The 22,399-nt window shown below is 43.4% G+C and overlaps 1 protein-coding gene across 4 annotated transcripts in view; it reads right to left on the bottom strand.

Moving 5' to 3' along the window:
* LOC137345993 (uncharacterized) overlaps positions 1-4,043 on the bottom strand; it is a 38,614-nt gene extending 34,571 nt beyond the window's left edge. Inside the window, exons 1-4 of one of the 4 annotated variants that reach the window (XM_068009283.1) lie at positions 3,877-4,043; positions 3,524-3,604; positions 2,038-2,084; positions 661-1,002 (exon numbers count right to left, since the gene is read on the bottom strand). In XM_068009283.1, the coding sequence (XP_067865384.1) occupies positions 661-1,002; positions 2,038-2,080 (385 nt within the window). In that variant the 5' untranslated portion in view covers positions 2,081-2,084; positions 3,524-3,604; positions 3,877-4,043. Of the gene's footprint in view, positions 1-660; positions 1,003-2,037; positions 2,085-3,523; positions 3,832-3,876 lie in introns of those variants that run through there. The other 3 variants (XM_068009284.1, XM_068009285.1, XM_068009282.1) reach the window with 3 other exon arrangements.
* Positions 4,044-22,399: the final 18,356 nt, after the last annotated feature.

Genomic DNA, 22,399 nt, shown 5'->3' on the forward strand with positions numbered 1-22,399 from the left:
CTTCTGAATAACTCTGAACTCGGCGTTAATGCCTAGAAACCAAATAAATTTAAAATTGCTGCTTTATGATTGGAAGTTGGAGCTTCCTGAGACAGCCGTGCAGGAGCGGATATGAAGGGCCGACTTTCAAAGTGGATTTATTTGTGTCAGCCCATCCCCTTTTTACTTATGCAAACAACCAACTAATAACGTGTGCTGTTTTTAATATGGAAGATCCTCCGTTATTTAAACACAAATTGGACAAAAGGTTGCCCCCTCGGTCGCCCGTTATATACATCGCCCCATATTCAGTTCCACAGACTTCAGTCGCACTGAATATCACATGTGTGGTATAAAGGGTGGTAAAAGCTATCGCGTGCCTGTTCTGTGTCCCTGTCTGTGTCAACATTCACCCCCAGTCAGTAACCGGTTGATTAACATGGTTAAATAGTCTCTCTGCAGCTCAGGCTGAGTCCGTCTTGGAGTCCACCACCACGCAGCCATTGTGACAGATGCTCCAGTTGGAGATAGGGCCCCCATATTGTGCAACTGATCCCCAAACCGCTCCCCCTCCTCCCCCCACCCACCCCACCGCCCCCTCCCCCCCCCCCCCCCCCCCACACCTCCTCCCCCGCCCACATCCATTGCTTATTTAATATTGCAGGCAGGAGAATGACTGACCTCTCACCGTGAGATTTGTTCCCGCTCCATATTCCTCGCCCAGTTGCATCATTCGCACTTTGCAGTAATACACCCCGGCATCGTTCAGTCTCACGTCCTTTATTTGGATGGAAGCATCTGCAGTATGAATGAAATCCTCTTTGTGGCTGTAGATCCGTCCGCTGTACTCTGCTGTCTCATTGGAAACTTCTATGCCTTTCCTGCCATTCTTGTACCAGCTATAAGTCCCTATCAGCTTGGAGACGTTGGCTGTATAGGTACAGGGGAGGGAGACTGTTTGTCCTTCATCTGCCTGAATCCTGGGCACATTTTGAATAACTGTGAGCTTCTCGGTGTTAATTCCTGAAAATCAATAAAAGAAAGACTCTATCAGATTAAAAGTTGTAAGTTTGAGAGACGACATTAAGGCAAACAGCCAAAAGCTTGGTCAAAAAGGTAGGTTTTTAAGGATTGTCTTGAAAGGAGGAAAGCGATCAGGGGAGGTGTATGGAGGAAATTCCAGAGTTTGGGGCCTAGGCAGGGCCACCAGTGGTGGAGCAATTAAAATCGGGATGCTCAAGACGGCGGAATTCCAGGAGCATAGATATATCGGAGGGTTTGTGGGACTGCAGAAGATTACAGAGATTGGGAGGGGTGAGGCAATACAGGGGTTGAAAACAAGGATGAGAATTTTAAAATCGAGGCATTGCTTAACTGGGAGCTAATGTAGGTCAGCGAACACAGGGGTGGTAGGGGAACGGGACTTGATGCGAGTAAGAATACAGGCAGCAGGTTATTGGATGACCTCATGTTTAGGGAGGGTAGAATGTGGAAGGCCAGCCAGGAATGCATTGGAATAGTCAAGTCTAGAGGTGACAAAGGAATGCATGAGGGTTTCAGCAGCAGATGAGCTGACATGGCGCAGAGTTGGGCGATATAAAAGAGGTGAAAATAAGTGATCTTATTAGTACCTGTAAGATATGCAGTCCGAAGCTCATTGCAGGGTCAGATGTGACACCAAGATTATGAGCAATCGGGTTCTGCCTCAAACACTTGCCAGGGAGACGGATGGAGTTGGTAGCTAGGGAACAGAATTTGTAGTGGGGACTGAAGCCAATGGCTTCAACCTTCACAATCTTTAACGAGAGGAAAGTTCAGCTCACCCATTATTGAATGTCAGACTAACAGTCTGATATTTTAGCAACAGTGGAGGAGTCGAGACAGGTGATTTTGAGGTTGAATAAATGACAGCTTGGGCAATACAACAGAAACTCATTGAGCAGTGCCTGTGCAATGTGTCCGCTTTGTTTTTGTATTGCACATTCAGTATTGCCCATTGTTGCACAGTCACCCAAGACAAACCTATACCCCTTAAGAAACAATGGAATGTCCGCTTACCTATGAGGGCAGCCAATATCCATAGGATGGGGCTTGGGCTCATTTTCCTGCAGTGGAACGACGGATAAATCAGACAAAACATAAAGTTAACAGTCGAAGTTCGGAAATGAAAACACCTCATTGCAATTGGGATGGTGAGGACCACTGCAGATAAGAACGCGGAATGGTGGAGAGTGTGGGGGAGTTGTGTTTCCTCCTTGAGTACAACCCCCAGAAATTGCACCCCGATTTGCGCCCAATTATGTACCCATTCTTCAGTTGTTCAAGTTACGCCCAAGTATCCACTCAATCTCATTACAATATGCCCGAATTGATAATGGTTATAAATCAACATAAACCTTTGGTACTAAGGAAGCTCCAGAACCCAAAGCAGGATATATCATCTTTGTGTCTTAAAATTGCAGTTTCAACTTACTGAACCACCATTCATTCACATCAAGCACACACTTTTATTAAGGACCAGCTGATCGGGGAAGCTTTTCAGTGTTTAATGTGACATTTACTTCGCCATAAAAATGTATTAAAAGAAAGGCAAACTACAATGCCAATCTAACTGAGGACACTTTTTTTAAAAAAAAGACTTAAATGCAATAAAAAAAAAAGTAAAACAAAATGATTGCTTTCTGAACTGCCTCAAAATCTGGGCCAGCCAATTCAGTTGGAGGATGTTTGGTCAGATTTGACATTTTGGATGTAACCAGTTTTGCGGGGAGAATCTGTTTGGAAGGGAAGGATTGCAGGAATATCAAGGATAGAGTAGAATTGTGCGTGTTGTAGCTATAGTCGGAACTCGCTTATGCCCAAACTTCCACGATGGTTTGAACCACACAATTGGCGTGTGTCCAGAATACGTGGGCATCTGGGCGCAAATATGGCGGAAATTCTTCCTCTGTGTCCAGACATTTGCTGTCTTTGCTGTGGTTTAGTCATCTGAGCAGACGTGCTGAATGGGACGGATTGAAAAATGATGTTGGGTGCGATGGATAGATCCTAGGGTTCTACTGTTGAATGAAATATTTGTTCACTCGTATCGTCACTGGATGATGAGCTCCCTGTTTCACCAGCTTCTCTATTATAGCTCACTCAGGACCTGCTGTACTCACCCATTTTTGGGACCAGACACAGAGATAAATAAGAAGAGGGTAATTTTAACTTTAATGTTGATTGGAAATAAACCGTGCAGATTTTAAAATAGAAAATGCGGTCAAATTAAAATTTGCAATATGTCAGACACGCAAAATACACAAGAAATTAAGCCACTTTTTAAGTTCTTTCCAACCACTTAATTTTGAACAACACACAAATTATTGTTTGTGACGTTGTTCACCTGATATGTAACGGTGAAACTTTCCTCTTAATTTTAGCAGAAATATCAACTGGATTAGATTAAAGTGGCTGCATTAGGTTTAGGGATAACCGGACAGTTTTCTTCGCTAGATTAAAGACAGAAATAGAAAATAAAATTGAGGCCCAAAAAAAAGATTACCTGTATAACGTAACTTTTAAAATGACTGCCAGCTCTTCTGCCAACACCGGTTGACTTCATGAAAATAAGCACAGGGAATATCTGAAATTAAAACAGAAACTGCTCAAAGTGCCCAGTAGCCCAGTCACTCGAGCTCCTTACCCCGGCTAAAGATAAAATCCATCAGCGTTATGAATATTTCTCTAACCCCAAGTCCTTTGCAATCATCCAGTTCCGCTCATCCCCAAACCAGCTTCCTTCCCTCACAATCGGTTCTATCTTCCCAGTATATCCTGGGGTAAAGACAGTTATTTCTGAACTCTACTTCTGCTGAAGGCTGTTTGATTTTTGCGCACAAATCGTACAATTGTTACCTGAAAACTTTATCCGCAGACTGTCTTCCGGGAAAGTTTCACCGTTACATATCAGGTAAGCTTGCTCGCAGGAGCCCCCGCCTCTCCTGGACGCTGATCAGCGCAGCTCGCTTGCAGGCGTTTAATTTCACACACTTTGCAATGAGCTCGGCTTCTGGACCCGATACTTTACATTCCTGCAACGTCAAGCAGCCCCGTTTCTATGCCTATTTTCGCCGTGTTCACAAATAAACGCGCCTGTTCTGCTTGGAACGCGGTTTGAATGGCTGAGGACAGGCGAATCAATTGTTCTATTTTAATCCATCAAGCATCCGGCTTGACGCAACCACAGAACCCATATCTCCTTCACCATTTTCAGAGACCGGCTCTGTCTCTCGATCATTTTAGCAAAATCTAATTTCCTGAACACAAGTAAAGCGCAGTAAGAAAACCGCCGAGAGCTCGCAATTTGAATGACGAGGATGGAGGAGTCATCAATAGTACAGCATATTCAGAGACACAATCATAGATCGACCGATATTCACTCGCGCACACACACACACACATACAATGTCGCAGATATTCACTCAAATGCCACACACGCACTGTGACAGAGATATTCATTCAGATAGACAAACACTGTGACAGAGATATTGACTCAGATAGACACACACTGTGACAGAAATATTCACACAGATAGACACACACTGTGGGAGAGATTCACACAGAATGACACACACATACTGTGACAGAGATATTTACTCAGATAGACACACACTGTGACAGAAATATTCACACAGATAGACACACACTGTGGGAGAGATTCACACAGAATGACACACACATACTGTGACAGAGATATTTACTCAGATAGGCAAACACAGACTGTGGGAGAGATATTCACACAGATAGACACACATTGTGACAGAGATACTCACTGAGATAGACACACACACTGTGGCAGAATTTCACTCAGATAGACACACACTGTGTCAGAGATAGTCACACAGATAGACACATTCACACTGTGAGTGAGATATTCACACAGATAGACACACACACTGACAGAGATACGCACTGAGATGGGCACACATACACTGAGCCAGAGATATACACACAGACAGACACACACAGACAGTGTGGCAGAGATATACACACATATGGACGTGCACATACTGTGGCAGAGATATTCACACAGATGGACACACACACACACTGTGCCAGAGATATTCACACAGGGAAGACACACACAAACTGTGGCAGAATGTTCACTCAGATGGACACACACGGTGACAGAGATATTTACACAGATAACACGCTCCCACTGTGACAGAGATATTCAGAGAGATAGTCACACACACTGTGACAGAGATATTCCCATATAGACAAACATACACTGTGACAGAATATTCACTCAGATAGACACACATACTGTGACAGAGATATTCCCATATAGACAAACATACACTGTGACAGAATATTCACTCAGATAGACACACACACGGTGACAGAGATATTCACTCAGATGGACACACACACGAAGGGAGAGATATTCATTCAGATAGACACATTCACACTGTGCCAGAGATATTCACACAGATAGACACACACACACACTATAACAGAGATATTCACACTGATAGACACACGCATACCATGGCAGAGATATTCACGCAGATAGACAACTCATACTGTGCCAGAGATATTCACACAGATAGAAACACACGCACACTGTGGCAGAGATATTCACTCAGATATAAATGTATGAATATAGAAAAATTCATATTGGCACAAATAAATATTGTTATACTGATAAAAGGGAAATTCATACACACGGATACACAGCCAAGCACTCAGAGATATGCAAAAACACATTCATAGACAAATGTAACACCTATATTCATGAAGGAGATAGAAAACAGGAAATTATAGGCCAGTTAGTCTAACATCTACGATAGCGTAATTGTTACAATCCATTATGAAGGAGGTAATAGCAGGACATTTAGAAAATCATTATACAATCAGGCCGAGTCAATACGGTTTTGTGAAAGGGAAATTAAGTTGACCAACACATACAACAATTTTTCATTCGTATCTGGTGCAAAAATTGAACTGGAAAGGTGGCTCAACCGTGGCTTACAAAAGAAATTAGGGATAGTATTAGATCCAAAGAAGAGGCATATAAAATTGCCAGAAAAAGCAGCAAGTCTGAGGATTGGGAGCAATTTAGAACTCAGCAAAGGAGGACAAAGCGGATGATTAAGCGTGTGAACATAGAATATGAGAGTAAACTTGCAGGGAACATAAAAACTGACTGTAAAAGCTTCTATAAATCTGTGAAGAAAAAAGATTACTGAAGACAAATATACGTCCCTTACAGTCAGAAACGGGGGAAATTATAATAGGGAAAAAATAAATGGCAGAACAATTCAACACATACTTTAATTAAAGCAAAATACTGCGGATGCTGAAAATCTGAAATAAAAACAAGAAATGCTGGAAATACTCAGCAGGTCTGGCAGCATCTGTGGACAGAGAAGCAGAGTTAACGTTTCGGATCAGTGACCCTTCTTCCGAACTCGAAGAAGCAGTTGCAGATGGTTGCATAGTGGCAATGTCACTGCACTAGTAATCCAGAGGCCCAGGCCAATGCCCTGAGGACATGGGTTCAAATCTCACCATGGCAGCTGATGGAATTTAAATTTAATTAATAAGTTAAATTAATTAATTAAAAACCATCGGGAATTTAAAGCTAGTTCTACAATACTGAGAAGTGTACAGGGAGTAGAGGGACATTGGAGTGAATGTCCACAGATCCCTGAAGGTAGCAGCACAGGTCGATAAGGTGGTTAAGAAGGTATATGGAATCCTTTCTTTTATTAGAATATAAAAAGAGGAAGGTTATGCCGAGGTTAGAAACAGGAGAGGAGAGGTCACCCTGTTGGGAGTTTTCTATAGACCTCCGAATAGTTCCAGAGATGTAGAGGAAAGGATAGCGAAGATGATTCTCGACAGGAGCGAGAGTAACAGGGTAGTGGTTATGGGGGACTTTAACTTTCCAAATATTGACTGGAAATACTATAGTTCGAGTACTTTAGATGGGTCTGTTTTTGTCCAGTGTGTGCAGGAGGGTTTTCGGACACAGTATGTGGACAGGCCAACCAGGGGCGATGCCACATTGGATTTGGTACTGGGTAATGAACCCGGCCAGGTGTTCGATTTAGATGTTGGTGAGCACTTTGGCGATAGTGATCACAATTCGGTTAGGTTTACCTTAGCGATGGGCAGGGACAGGTATATACCACAGGGCAAGAATTATAGCTGGGGGAAAGGAAATTATGACGCGATTAGGCAAGATTTAGGATGTGTAGGATGGGGAAGGAAACTGCAGGGGATGGGCACAAACGAAATGTGGAGCTTATTCAAGGAGCAGCTAATGCGTGTCCTTGATAAGTATGTACCTGTCAGGCAGGGAGGAAGTTGTCGAGCAAGGGAGCCGTGGTTTACTCAAGAAGTTGAAGCGCTTGTCAAGAGGAAGAGGGCGGCTTATGTTAGGATGAGACGTGAAGGCTCAGTTAGGGCGCTTGAGAGTTACAAGCTAGCCAGGAAGGATCTAAAGGGAGGGCTAAGAAGAGCAAGGAGAGGACACGAGAAGTCATTGGCGGATAGGATCAAAGAAAACCCTAAGGCTTTCTATAGGTATATCAGGAATAAACAAATGATAAGAGTTAGAACAGGGCCAATCAAGGATAGTAGTGGGAAGTTGTGTGCGGAATCAGAGGAGATAGGGGAAGCGTTAAATGAATATTTTTCGTCAGTATTTACAGTAGAGAAAGAAAATGTTGCCGAGGAGATTACTGAGATACAGCCTACTAGGCTAGATGGGATTGAGATTCACAAGGAGGAGGTGTTAGCAATTTTGGAAAGAGTGAAAATAGATAAGTCCCCTGGGCCAGATGGGATTTATCCTAGGATTCTCTGGGAAGCCAGGGAGGAGATTGCAGAGCCGTTGTTGTTGATCTTCAAGTCGTCATTGTCGACAGGAGTAGTGCCGGAGGACTGGAGGATAGCAAATGTTGTCCCCTTGTTCAAGAAGGGGAGTAGAGACAGCCCTGGTAATTATAGACCTGTGAGCCTTACTTCGGTTGTGGGTAAAATGTTGGAAAAGGTTATAAGAGACAGGATTTATAATCATCTTGAAAAGAATAAGTTCATTTGCGATAGTCAGCACGGTTTTGTGAAAGGTAGGTCGTGCCTCACAAACCTTATTGAGTTTTTCGAGAAGGTGACCAAACAGGTGGATGAGGGTAAAGCCGTGGATGTGGTGTATATGGATTTCAGTAAGGCGTTTGATAAGGTTCCCCACGGTAGGCTATTGCAGAAAATACGCAAGTATGGGGTTGAAGGTGATTTAGAGCTTTGGATCAGAAATTGGCTAGCTGAAAGAAGACAGAGGGTGGTGGTTGATGGCAAATGTTCATCCTGGAGTTTAGTTACTAGTGGTGTACCGCAAGGTTCTGTTTTGGGGCCACTGCTGTTTGTCATTTTTATAAACGACCTGGATGAGGGTGTAGAAGGGTGGGTGAGTAAATTTGCGGATGACACGAAGGTCGGTGGAGTTGTGGATAGTGTCGAAGGGTGTTGTAGGGTACAGAGGGACATAGATAGGCTGCAGAGCTGGGCTGAGAGATGGCAAATGGAGTTTAATGCGGAGAAGTGTGAGGTGATTCACTTTGGAAGGAGTAACAGCAATGCAGAGTACTGGGCTAATGGGAAGATTCTTGGTAGTGTAGATGAGCAGAGAGATCTTGGTATCCAGGTACATAAATCCCTGAAAGTTGCTACCCAGGTTAATAGGGCTGTTAAGAAGGCATATGGTGTGTTAGCCTTTATTAGTAGGGGGATCGAGTTTCAGAGCCACGGGGTCATGATGCAGCTGTACAAAACTCTGGTGAGGCCGCACCTGGAGTATTGCGTGCAGTTCTGGTCACCGCATTATAGGAAGGATGTCGAAGCTTTGGAAAGGGTGCAGAGGAGATTTACTAGGATGTTGCCTGGTATGGAAGGAAGGTCTTACGAGGAAAGGCTGAGGGACTTGGGGTTGTTTTCGTTAGAGAGAAGGAGGAGGAGAGGTGACTTAATAGAGACATACAAGATAATCAGAGGGTTAGATAGGGTGGATAGTGAGAGTCTTTTTCCTCGGATGAGGATGGCAAACACGAGGGGACATAGCTTTAAGTTGAGGGGTGAAAGATATAGGACAGATGTCAGAGGTAGTTTCTTTACGCAGAGAGTAGTAGGGGCGTGGAACGCCCTGCCTGCAACAGTAGTAGACTCGCCAACTTTAAGGGCATTTAAGTGGTCATTGGATAGACATATGGATGTAAATGGAATAGTGTAGGTCAGATGATCGGCGCAACATCGAGGGCCGAAGGGCCTGTACTGCGCTGTAATATTCTAATAATTCTAATTCTAATAACTGGTTAGATCACAACTTGCGTACTGTGTGCAATTTTGGTCACCTCATTACAGAAAGGATGTAAATGCGCCAGAGAGGGTACAGAGGAGGTTTACAAGGATGTTGACAGGACTGAAAAATGCAGCTATGAGGAAAGATTGGATAGACTGAGGTTGTTCTCCTTGGAACAGGGAAATTTTATTGAATTGTACAAAATTTTGAAGGACATGGATAGAGTGGAGGTGAAGGGTCTATTCACCTTAGCATAGAGATCAGTGACAAGGGGGTGCATTGATTTAAAGTGATTGATGGAAAGGTTAGAAGGGAGATGAGGATTCATTTCACCCAGAGGGTGGTGGGGGTCTGGAACTCACTGCCTGAAAGGATAGTTGAGGCAGAAACCCCCGCTTCATTGTAAAGAAGTCTGGATATGCACCTCAAGTGCCATAATTTGCAGGGCTACGGATTAGAATGGGTGGATCGTTTTCCGTCCCACACAGACATGATGGGCCATGTGGCCTCTTTCTGTGCCTTAAGATTACTATGATTGGAATTATCCCATCCCAATGCTGTAGGCCTAAAACGTTTACTCTGTTTCTCTCTCCACAGATGCTGTCTGGCCTGCCGAGTATTTCCAGCACTTTCTGTTTTTGTTTCAGATTTCTAGCACTTGCAGTATTTTCTTTAATATTAACATGAAGAGATTCTTTTTAACCCAGTGAGTTGCGGTGATCTGGAATAGATTGTTAGAAAGGGTGGTGGAAGCAGGCTTAATGGTAACTTTCAAAGTGATTGGATAAATACCTGAAAAGGGAAAATTTGAAAGTTTCTGGGGAAATAGCAGATACGTGGAACTAATTGGAATGTTTTTACAAAGATCCGACAAAGACATGATGGGTTGAATGGCCTCCTTTTGTGCTACATGTTTTAAAATAACCTACTTTAAACAGATGTATGAACAACCTGTTAAAATACCGTGCGAAGTCATTTCATCATCACCTGAAGAGAGAAAAATAAATTGCAGGAGTGCAGGGAAAAGGCAGGGAGGTGGTGCGAGGTGAGTTGCTCTTGCAGAGAGCCGGCGCGGACATGACGGGCCGAAAGGCCTCCTCCTGCGCGCGAACCACTCGATGATTCTATAGCATTGGGAAGGGATAAATTCAAAGCTCAACTCTTTAAAATAATGGCAACATTATTGAAATGAAAATAGAAATTTCTGCAAATGCATAGCAGGTTTTTCAAGTGGAAAATCTAACCAGACTTTTTTCTATTTCAAATTAGCACCATTCAATGTTTTTTTCCTTCTTTGCATCTCCTGATAATCTGCATCAATTATTAAAGGATAAACGTTTCAGTGCCACCATGTGAAACACAAACGTGCGAACACGTCCCCCGTTTATTGTTAACAGAATATTATACAATGCAGCCAGTTGACTCACCCAACACCGCTCCCACGCCGTACCACCGCCCACCCAGATGGAGATGCTGAGTGAGGCGACTGAGTGCAGTGAGACACGGACACCAGTAGATGGAGATAGAGAGTGGGGTGACTGAGTGCAGTGATACAGAGACACCAGCAGATGGAGATGGTAAACGGGGTGACTGGGTGCAGTGATACAGGGCCACCAGCAGATGGAGATGGCGAGAGGTGGGGTATCTCAAGACAGTGAGACAGGGACAACAGCAGATTGAGATGGTGAGCTGAGTGACTGAATGCAGTGCGACAGGATACCAGCAGATGGAGATGGTGAGAAGCGTAACTCAGTGCAATGAGACAGGGACACCAGCAAATGGAGATGGTGAGAGGGGGTAACTGTGTGCATTGAGACAGGGACACCAGAAAATGGAGATGGTGAGAGGGGGTAACCGAGTACAGCGAGACAGGGACATCAGCAGATGATGATGGAAAGAGGAAGTGACTGCAGTGAGACACGGACACCAGCAAATAGAGATGGTGAGATGGGGTGACTGAGTGCAATGAGGGCGGCACAGTGGCGCAGTGGTTAGCACCGCAGCCTCACAGCTCCAGGGACCCGGGTTCGATTCTGGGTACTGCCTGTGTGGAGTTTGCAAGTTCTTCCTGTGTCTGCGTGGGTTTCCTCTGGGTGCTCCGGTTTCCTCCCACATGCCAAAGACTTGCAGGTTGATAGGTTAATTGGCCATTATAAATTGCCCCTAGTATAGGTAGGTGGTAGGGAAATATATAGGGACAGGTGGGGATGTGATAGGAATATGGGATTAGTGTAGGATTAGTATAAATGGGTGGTTGATGGTCGGCACAGACTCGGTGGGCCGAAGGGCCTGTTTCAGTGCTGTATCTCTAAACTAAACTAAACTAAAGAGACAGGGACACCATCTGATGGAGCTAGACAACGGGGTGACTGAGTGCAGGGAGACAGAGACACCAGCAGATGGAGATGGTGAGAGGGGTAACTGTGTGTATTGAGACAGGGACACCAGAAAATGGAGATGGTGAGAGGGTACCTGAGTACAGTGAGACAGGGACACCAGCAGATGGCGATGGTGAGAGGGGATAAATGAGGCTGTGCAGCCCTGCAAGGTGTACGAGATGCAGAAAAAGAGGGGGTGATTGAGTGCAGTGAGAAACGATAATTTGGGACAAAATTAACCGTCGCTTGGACAAATGTGAATTAACTAAGGAAAGCCAGCATGGATTTTTAAGGGTATCTCTTATTCTTAGGCAGTCCCTCGGCAACGAGGATGACTTTCTTCCACTCGAGGGTTGTGGATCCTTAGGTGACTGAATGGACCAATTCTGGATCCACACACTCTGCCACTGGTGGGGCAGGTGGTGTTTGGTGAGGCGAGTAAATAGGGTGCCCGAATTTCGGAACGCTTCTTCGGTTGTTTGCACCTGATCGCTGCCTGGGCATGTCGACATTGTTTGAACTGGCTGGCACATTCACGGATGCTTATTCTCTATTTTGGGCTGTCTTGGACAAGAGATTCCCATGAATCACTGGAGATGTCCTAATTTTTTCAGCAAGGCATTAAGGACATCCTCGAAAGATATAAATCATGTTTAATTAACCTGCTTGTGTTTCTGATGAGGTAACAGAAAGGATTGATTCGGGTCATGCAGTTGATGTGGTGTACATGGATTTCCAAAAGGCATTTGATAAAGTGCCACATAACAGACTTGTCAGCAAAGTATAAGCCCATGCAATAAAAGAGACAGTGGCGGCATGGATATGAAATTGGCTGAGTGAAACAGACAGTAGTGGTGAATAGTTGTTTTACGGATTGGATGAAGATTATATAGTGATGTTCACTGAGGTTCGATGTTAGGAGTATTGTTGGTTTTCTTGATATTTTTAATGACCCAGACTTTGGCGTACATGACACAGTTTCAAAATTTTCAGGTGGCATAAATCTTGTAAGTGTTGTAAACTGTTAGGAGAATAGTGATAGACTTCAAGAGGACATAGAGAGGTTGGTGGAATGGGCAGACAAGTGGCAGATGAAATTTAATGCAGAGAAGTGTCAAGTGGTTCATTTTCGTAGCAAGAACGAGGAGAGGTTCTCCCACTATAGTATATCGAGGGGCTGGAAATTGTGTAAAACCCCTCGGGCTGCATGCACCTGAGAATGTTTATGGTATGTAATGTAAATGTACATGTACTGGAAGTGGTTAGCAAATTCTGCTACCATGGGTCAACGGTGACAGACAATCTGTCCCTTGATGCAGAGCTTGATACACGGATACGGAAAGCAGCCACCATCTTTGGCCAACTTGTGAAACGTGCATGGGATAACACCAAGCTGACCCTTAAAACCAAACTGGTAGTTTATAAGGCCTGTGTTCTCAGTACTTCGCTGTATGTCTGAGAAACATGGGTGACTTACATTTACCAGGAAAAGAAACCCAATGATTTCCATCTTTCCTGTCTGCAATGCATTATGGGTATATCCTGGCAGGACAAAATCATAAATGTGGCAGTCCGCTCAAAGCAGAGCTCCCAAGTGTGTTGGTACCAATCAAACAGAGGTGGTTTCAATGGATTGGACATGTCCACAAGGTCGAAGATGGTTGCATTCCCAAAGACTTTCTGTATGGTGAGGTATCTGGGGCCAGACGACCAGTGGGACGCACAACGTTCTGCTTCAAGGATGCTTCAAACGTGACATGAAGGCCCTAAATGTCGACTGTCGCACCTGGAAGTCACTAGCTGGTGAAAAAGGGAAATGGCAACACATCCTGCGGGCTGCAGTGCGCTACCATGATGATCCGTTGCTACAGCAGTTTGGCAACAGGGGCCAACAACAAAAACAATAACTCATGGTGTTACTTGGCAGTTTCACGTGCAACACTTGTGGCAGAACCTGCCTCTCCAGGATTGGCATTCACAACAATCAGCAAAGATTCACCAGGAGAAGACACCTCACCTAAATGGATCGTTTGCTGTGTGTCCATCATCTTTCATAGATGGACAGATGCCAACAATTGTAAATATAAACTGAAATGGCAAATGTATGAAGACACCTCATGCACCATTGAAAGAAACTAATCTCTTTGCACTTAATGTAATATCAAATTTGAATTATATAACGTATTTTTAATAAATTTTGTGAATTTTGTTTTTGGAAAAAAAAGTTTGCAGACTCCTTGAGCATCTGACATATTTGATTGTCTCAGAATCTGATCCCTAGTTGGCCTGTCCACTGCTATGTTAATCCCAGGACAGGAATGCTTTCAGCCATTTCTTGGTCAATTTTAAATCTTTACCTCTTGCTCTTTTTGGGAATGTCACTGCAGTTTGAAGACATCAAAGACTGATCCAACACACACCCCCAAAACACTCACACTAAACAGCCAACACGGATCTCGCCAGAGAATGGGGATTGTACTGAGGTTCTGTTTGTGCATTTTTACTGATGTTAGTATGAATTGTACAGTTGTGTGTGTGCGTGTGTGTGTGTGTGTGTGTGTGTATATCTGAGTGTCACTGGTGCAATAACGTAACCCCAGAGTCCCCTCACACCCTGTCTCCCCTTTGACCTGCTTCTAAAGTGACTTAGGGTCTCCTGCACTTCCCGGTGAAGACATTTATTGAACGAGATAAGCATAACCTCATTTTGTCCCCTGCTCCATTTTAAACATAGAGAAGGATGACAAGTCCTCTCTCTTCAGATGTTGTCCTTGTCTTCTGTAAATCTGTAGTCATCACCCCTCTCAAAAAACACCTTTGATTCCACCGACATTTCAAATTACCATTCCATCTCCAACCTCCCTTTCCCCTGCAAAGCTCTTGAACATGTTGTTGCCTCCAAAATCCGTGTCCATCATACGTGTAATTTTATGTTGAATTCCTCCAAATTTCCACCTCTACCCCAAAGTCACAAATGACATATTATATGACTGTGACAAAGGTAAACTTTCCCTCCTCGTCCTTCTCGACCTGTCTGCAGCCTTTGACACGGTTGACCACACCATCCTCCTCCAACGCCTCTGCACTGTCGTCCAGCTGGCTGGGACTGCTCTCACCTGGTTTCATGCTTATCTATCTAAGCGTAGTCAGAGAATCACTTGCCATGGCTTCTCTTCCTGCTCCCACAACGTTACCTCTGGTGTCCCCCAATGATCTATCCTTACCCCCCTCCTACTTCTTATCTACAGGCTGCCTCTCAGCCACATCATCTGTAAACAGCCTGTTAATTTTCACATGTACACTGACAACATCCAGCTCTACCTCACCACCACCTATCTCGACTCCTCCACTGTTGATAAGTTATTAAACTGCTTATCTGACATCCAGCACTGGGAGGGCACAAATTTCCTCCATTTAAATATTGGGAACACTGAAGCCATTGTTTTCGGTCCCTGCTCCAAACTCCATCTTTCTCCCTCTAAAGTGTCTGAAACGCAACCTTGGTGTCACATTTGTTGCTGAGATGAGCTTCCGACCATATATTTGTGCCATCAATTACATCAAGGATTTTCCCACATCCACAACATCGCCCAGACAACAGAAAAGGGAGCCATGGGAATGGAGAAAGAGGTAGAGAGCTAGTCTTACAGAAATGTCTCTTGATTTCTGTCTCCCCCCTCTCATTTCCACATTTCTCTCTTTATCACCATTTTTCCCCAGGGTGGAGTGGATTTTGGGATTGAGACTGGGATCTACGTCGCCAGATACATCCTGAGTGCGCTGATTGCAAACTCCATCACGTAACCAAAGTCCTATACATATGCAGCAAGACTTCCTTACGCATGTTCCAATCCCCTTGCTATATAAGCCAACATACCATTTGCCTTCCTAATTGCTGGCTGCCCCGACATGTTAAGTTTTGGTGATTTGTGTACAAGGACACCCAAATCCCTTTGAACACCAACATTTAATATAAAAGAAAAATACTGCTGATGCTGGAAATCTGAAATAAAAACAGAAAATAGTGGAGAGACTCAACAGATAAGGCAGCAACTGTCGACAGTTAACGTTTTAAGTCTGTTACCTTTCATCAGAACCAAGTTTCCGTTTCTCTCTCCACAGATGTGCCTGACCTATGAAGTATCAACATTTAATAGTTTCACACTACTTAAAAATATTCTTTTTTTTTTCATTCTTCCTGTCAAAGTGAGTAACCTCTCATTTATACACGCTAAGTTCCCAGCTATCACTTTCTTTCCCATTCACTTAAACCGTCCATATCCCTTTCCAGCCTTTCTGTGTCCTCCTCACTTTTCCCACCTAACTTTGTATCATCCCCAAACTTGGATACATGACACTCAATCCTTCATCTGAGTCATTGATATAGATTGTAAATAGTTGCAGCTTTAATACTGATCCATGTAGCAGCAACTAGGACCAGCCTGCCAACTTGAAAATGATTCATGTATTCATACTCTCTATTGTCTATCCTTTCGCCAATGTTCCATTCAAGCTAATATATTAGCTCTGAGCCCAGGAGCCATTATCTTCTTCCATAATATTTCATGAGGCACCTTATTGAATCCCATTCAAAAATCCAAATATCCTTCTGTAACTCGCTGGCCCTCGGTCACCTTCTCGATTATGATCAGATGCTGCAAATATTGTTACAGTCAGTACACGTGGTAGCTTAATGTTACAATAAGATATCATAATCTCTATTCAGATAACTGTCATCCCACAGGGGCAAAATTTCACTCTGTTAACATTCTCACCAAACACTAAAGCATTCCGCAATGCAAGGTTCACAAATGCAACACAAGTTTCCTTTTAACGGTCTCCGTGGTCTGTTTTGATTCTTTGATAGATTATGCAAGGTTCACAAATGCAACACAAGTTTCCTTTTAACGGTCTCCGTGGTCTGTTTTGATTCTTTGATAGATTATTGGTTCTTATCCTCCACCTGAGCAGTCGTCCTAATCTCGTGTGCCTGTCTGGTCCCATACACGGCATCAGGTTACAATAAGACAAGTAACACAGGAGCGTCTCAGTGACTGAGGCAGGTGAGTCTTGAGCTTGACGTCTGAGTGAACCGAGTTAATCCAACACGCCCAAGTGCCGTTTCTAGCCCGAGGTTTCCTTGTCCTACCCAGTGAATTTCCAATGCTCCCAAACCAATAGTGAGAAATGTGAGGGTGAATCCATTTTGCCTGGGAAATGGGGTAGTTCTGTAAGTTTTTTTTCCAAAAATATACTTTATTCATAAAAATGTATTCATGAAAATACACTACATAACAGTTCAAATTTGACATTACAGAAAGTACAATACAGATCAGTTTCTTTCAATGCAGTACATGAGGTGGCTTATTGCACTTTGCCATTACAAGTTATATTTACAATGTGCATTTACTTGATATGTCATACATTCTTTGGTGCATACAGCCGTGGGGTTTTGCACAAGTTCCAACCCCTCAGTTCACTATGGCGGGAGGACCTTACAAAGTGGCCTTTCCCCATTGAGCCTTTGTGGCGGCTACCCCAAGCTTTAGTGTGTCCCTCAGCACGTAGTCCTGGACCTTGCAATGTCCCGGTCTGCAAGTGGGTGGGGTTAAGCAGCTGCAAAGCACCCTTCCTATCCACATTTTAAATTGCAGCCCTGGTAAAGGTAGCAGGAGACATACTACACATTAAACTAGTTTTTTTAAAATTATTTACTTAACCGATTTTGACTGCAAGATTAACAAGTAAGCAACTTAACTGGCACCAAGGTTCCTACATCTATCCGAGCTAATTTCACAGATTATCCAATTCGGAAGATAAGCCTCCTGCTAAGAGCCCTTCTCCCCCTTCACCTACTTTCACTTTCATAATATCGCCTGACTTCATCACTTTCTCAGTTCATCCAGGCAGTTGTTACCTCAAGACTCCACTATTCCAATGCTCTCCTGACCGGCTTCCCACATTCCACCTTCCACAAACCTGAGGTCATAACCTCTGCTGCTTCGACCTTTGCTCACACCAAGTCCCACCTGCTAAGTGGCAAGTAACATTTGCACCACACAAGTGCCAGGCAATGAATATCTCTAACAAGAGAGAATCTAACCATCTCCCCTTGGTATTCAACGGCATTAGCATTGCTCAATCTCCCACTTTCAGCACCCTGGGGTTACCATTGACCAGAAACTGAACTAGAGTAGCCATATAAATACTGTGGCTACAAGAGCAGGTCAGAGGCTAGGAATCCTGCGGCGCGTAGCCCACCTCCTGACCTCCCCAAAGATTCTCCAACATCTACAAGGCATAAATCAGGAGTGTGGGAATACTCTCCACTTGCCTGGATGGGTGCAGCTCCAACAATACTCAAGAAGCTCGACACCATCCTGGACAAAGCAGGTCGCTTGGTTGGCATGCCATGCACAACATTCACTCCCTCCACCACTGACGCACAGTGACAGCAGTGTGTAGCATATACAAGATGCACTGCAGCAACTCACCAAGGCTCCTTCGACAGCACCTTCTAAACCCTCAACCTCTACCACGTAGATGAACAAGGGCAGCAGATGCATGGGAACACCACCACCTGCAAATTCTTTTCCAGGCCACACATGATCATATGACCATAAGAAATAGGAACAGGGTAGGCCATTCCACCCCTCGAGCCTGCTCCGCCATTTAACAAGATCATGGCTGATCTGATTGTGGCCTTAACTCCACTTTCCCACTTACCCGCCCCCGCCCCGGCGCCCTCCCCATAACCTTTGACTCCCTTGCAGATCAAAAATTTGTCTAACTCAGCTTTTAATATGTTCAATGACCCAGCCTCCACTGCTGTCTGGGAAAGAGATGTCTTATTACACTGGGTTTATCAAAGGTAATTTAAAGTGATAGTTCATCTTCCGTTGATCTGGATAACGCCCGGTTAAACTGGATTCATTCAACTTGATTGAAAGAGCCACCACCTCTTCTGGTGACCTAGATTGAATACCATGAAAAAAGTAAAATACTGCAAATACTGGAAATCTGAAATAAAAACAAAAAATGCTGGAAATGCTCAGCAGGTTTGGCAGCTTCAGTGGAGATAGGAGCAGAGTTAATGTTTCAGGTTCATGACCTTTGATAAGAATTTTTTTTTTATTTATATTATGCAACCCACAATATACAGCAACAGTGAAATTACCGGTACAGTCAAACACATGATATTCATTCAGGGAGAGTATAATTCTCATCTTGCCAGTCAAAGCTAGACCAGGTCCGCTGCCACTAAGCATTTTTCTGCTGTATCTTTTATAGTCTTAATAATATTATGTTAATTGTAGAGGATGTTGCAACTAGACACTTAGAAAATAATATGATTGGGCTGAGTCAACATGGATTTGTGAAAGGGAAATCATGTTTGACAAGTCTTTTGGAGTTTTTGAGGATGTTACTTGTAGCATTGATAAAGGAGAACCAGTGGATGTGGTGGATTGGGATTTTCAGAAGTATTTTGACAAGGTCCCACACAGAAGGTTAAGAAACAAAATTAGAGCACATGGGATTTGGGGGAATATAAAGAAATGGATCGAGACTTGGTTAACAGACAGAAAGCAAAGAGTAGGAAAAAACGGGTCATTCTCCGGATGGCAGGCTGTTCCACTAGGGGTACCACAAGGATCAGTGCTTGGGCCACAGCTGTTTACAATCTTTATAAATGATTTGGGTGTGGGGATCAAATTTAATTTCCAAATTTTTTGGTGACACAAACTAGGTGTGAATGTAAGTTATGAGGAGGTTGCAAGGTGGCTTCAAGGGGAATTGGACACCTTGCAGGACAATGCATCCCTCTTGATCGGCACCCATCCACCACCTTAAACATTCATTCCTTCCACCACCAACATACAGTGGCAGCAATGTGTACCATCTACAAGAAACACTGCAGCAACTCACCAAGGGTCCTTCAACAGCATCTTCCAAGCCACACACCATCCTGTCTTGGAACTATATCGTTGTTCCTTCACTGTGTTGGGTCAAAATTCTCCCTCGCAGCACTGTGCTTGTACCGACACCACATGGACTGCACCAGTTTAAGAAGGAAGCTCACTACCACCTTTTCAAGGGCAATTCAGGATGAGCAATAAATGCTGGCCTTGTCAGCAATGCTCACATCCCATGAACGAATACAAAATAAGAATGTATATAACTATGCTACCAGTTCCAGTAGGCATATCCTGTTGGCGGGACAGGGCATACACTGGTATGATGGTGGAGGTGTCAGGGAAATTGGCTGAAACGTATGACTCAGTGAGTGTGACTATGCCAGGCTGTGGGACAGCCATATGAGTTCCTATGAGTAGATCAATTCCCTTTACTGGTAAACTGTGGACAACACCTACAGTTACTATCCCAGATTTTTAAGTCACTTTAGTGGTGTACTTTATACAAAGGTACAGGTATACATACCTCGCCAATTCCATTAACTAAAACTTTAGAGCTCAAGTCGCTCTCTGGTGAAAACCTCATATCTTTCCCCAGCAAGAGAGTTTGGGTTGCTCCTGTGTCCCTGAGTATAATGATCGGTTTTCTTGCCTCACTTACAGGATACGGAGTTACTCTCCCCTTTGACAAAAATTCATTATAACTCTCAGGTATTTTATTCTTAACCTCTACACTACTGTTATTTATGGTATCTGGTTTTGCATTTGCAGCTGTCATTAATGTTATAGCCTGGCCTGCTATACTCTCAGTCAGAGTCTTTTCCTCTGCACTAACTTTGCATACCCTAACAAGTCCTATGGGTTTACTTTGCAGTTTACAGCACTCTGAACGAAGATGACCCGCTTTGTTGCAATGATAACACATTGGCTTGTGAACCTTACTTCTACCCTGAGCACCTTCTTTTCCGATCTGTGTAGGTAATCCTGGGGCATTCCCAGCAGCTCCTTCTTGCCCCTGGCTACTTGCCTTCCTTTCAATCTCCCCCCTTCTATCCTTCTCGGGTTTATAGGGGTGATGGACAAAATAGGTTGGCTCATTCACACACTCAAAATCATCAGCAATCTCTGCTGCATGCCTAGCTGTTAAAACTTTCAGGTTATCTATATGAGTTCTTACTACTGAAGGAATGGAGTTTTTAAACTCTTCTAAGAGAAATAATTTTCAAAGGTTCTCATATGTGGTTTCTATCTTTAATGCCCGTATCCAACAGTCAAAATTCATTTGCCTCACCCTCTCAAATTCTAAATATGTCTGCCCAGCCAATTTCCATAAGTTCCTAAACTTCTGTCGGTAAGCTTCAGGGACTAACTCATATGCAGTGAGAATAGCCTTTTTTGCCATCTCATAATCTGCAGAAGCCTCTTCAGAAAGCATGGCATAAGCTTCATGAGCCCTGCCTACCAACCTGCCCTGCATGAGTAATGTCCAGCCATTTCATCTGTTTGGCTATTGTTTCAAAAGATATGAAAAATGCGTTTACATCCCTTTCCTTAAACATAGGAAGACCCTTTATAAATTGAAACAACTTCTCACTGGGTCCTGATCTAAACTCAGATTCTTCCTGACCCGATGTTTTTCTGGATTCAAGACGACCCTTTTGTCTTAGTTCCATCTCATTTAACATAAATTCCCTCTCTTCTCTTTCACTTTCTCGCCGAAATGCTCTCTCTTTCTCCTTTTCCCCTTTTTCCAATTCAAGTTTTCTTAATTCTTCATCTACCACAATTTTGTTCGCTTCCATCTGAAACCTAGAGAATACCATTACATCACTTTCGGACCAGCTACCTTCATGTCTCTGGTATTCCCTTTCTTGTTTCTCATATTGCCCTTCATCTGTATTATCATCATCATCTTCTACTAATTCCAGATGTTCGGTTATTATGTCAATTATCTCTGCTTTTTTGGCACCTTATTTCAACTCCAATCCCAATTTCGCTGCCATGTCTTTTAATTTGTTCTTAGTTAAAGTTATCAAGTCACTCATGGAAATATTCTGCTTTCCCAAAAACTCTGCTATAGCTAAGAATGCCATTACAATTGTTTAAACTGTACCTTATTATACAAGAGACCTGGTTCTTTTAATTTCTTTGTAATAGTTGTCAGATATAGATCACAACAATCAAGTTTCCAATTTATAAGATCCCAGACTCGAGAGCAATTAATTTGATGCCAAACGCAGGACCCCAATTTAGATATGTTATCCCAGAGACGAGTAATTACTATGATTCCAAATGCGAGCCCTCCAGATTAGTCTGATTCTGATCCCAGATGCGGGCCACCAAATTAAATATGATTTAACTGCAAGTGAGACCCCAATTAAGATATGATTCAAATCCAGAAACCCAAATATATGTGATTCAAATCTTGAGTAAGCCCCCAATTACTATGCTTTTCCAATCCCAGACGAGAAACCCAATAAATATATCACGACTGACCGCTCCAGTCAAAGCCCCCAATCAAAACATACAATTCTGATTGTGGTGGGAGGAACGCACTGTTAATTCAATCCCATTGCTCCAAAGATCGCCTGAAATATCATTTATAACTTTCAAAATTAGAGGAAGACCAGCCAAATTGTACCATCTATTAACCCCCGAATGAGACTAACCATACCAGGTGTCTTTAAATCAACAAATTGACTGTTTAATTAGAAAAACTAAATTCTTAAGCACTATGAAGATGTAAACAATATTTAAAATACAAAAAAATAGAGTCCTTGCAA

Source organism: Heterodontus francisci, chromosome 29 (assembly GCF_036365525.1).
Source record: "Heterodontus francisci isolate sHetFra1 chromosome 29, sHetFra1.hap1, whole genome shotgun sequence".
Taxonomy (NCBI): domain Eukaryota; kingdom Metazoa; phylum Chordata; class Chondrichthyes; order Heterodontiformes; family Heterodontidae; genus Heterodontus; species Heterodontus francisci.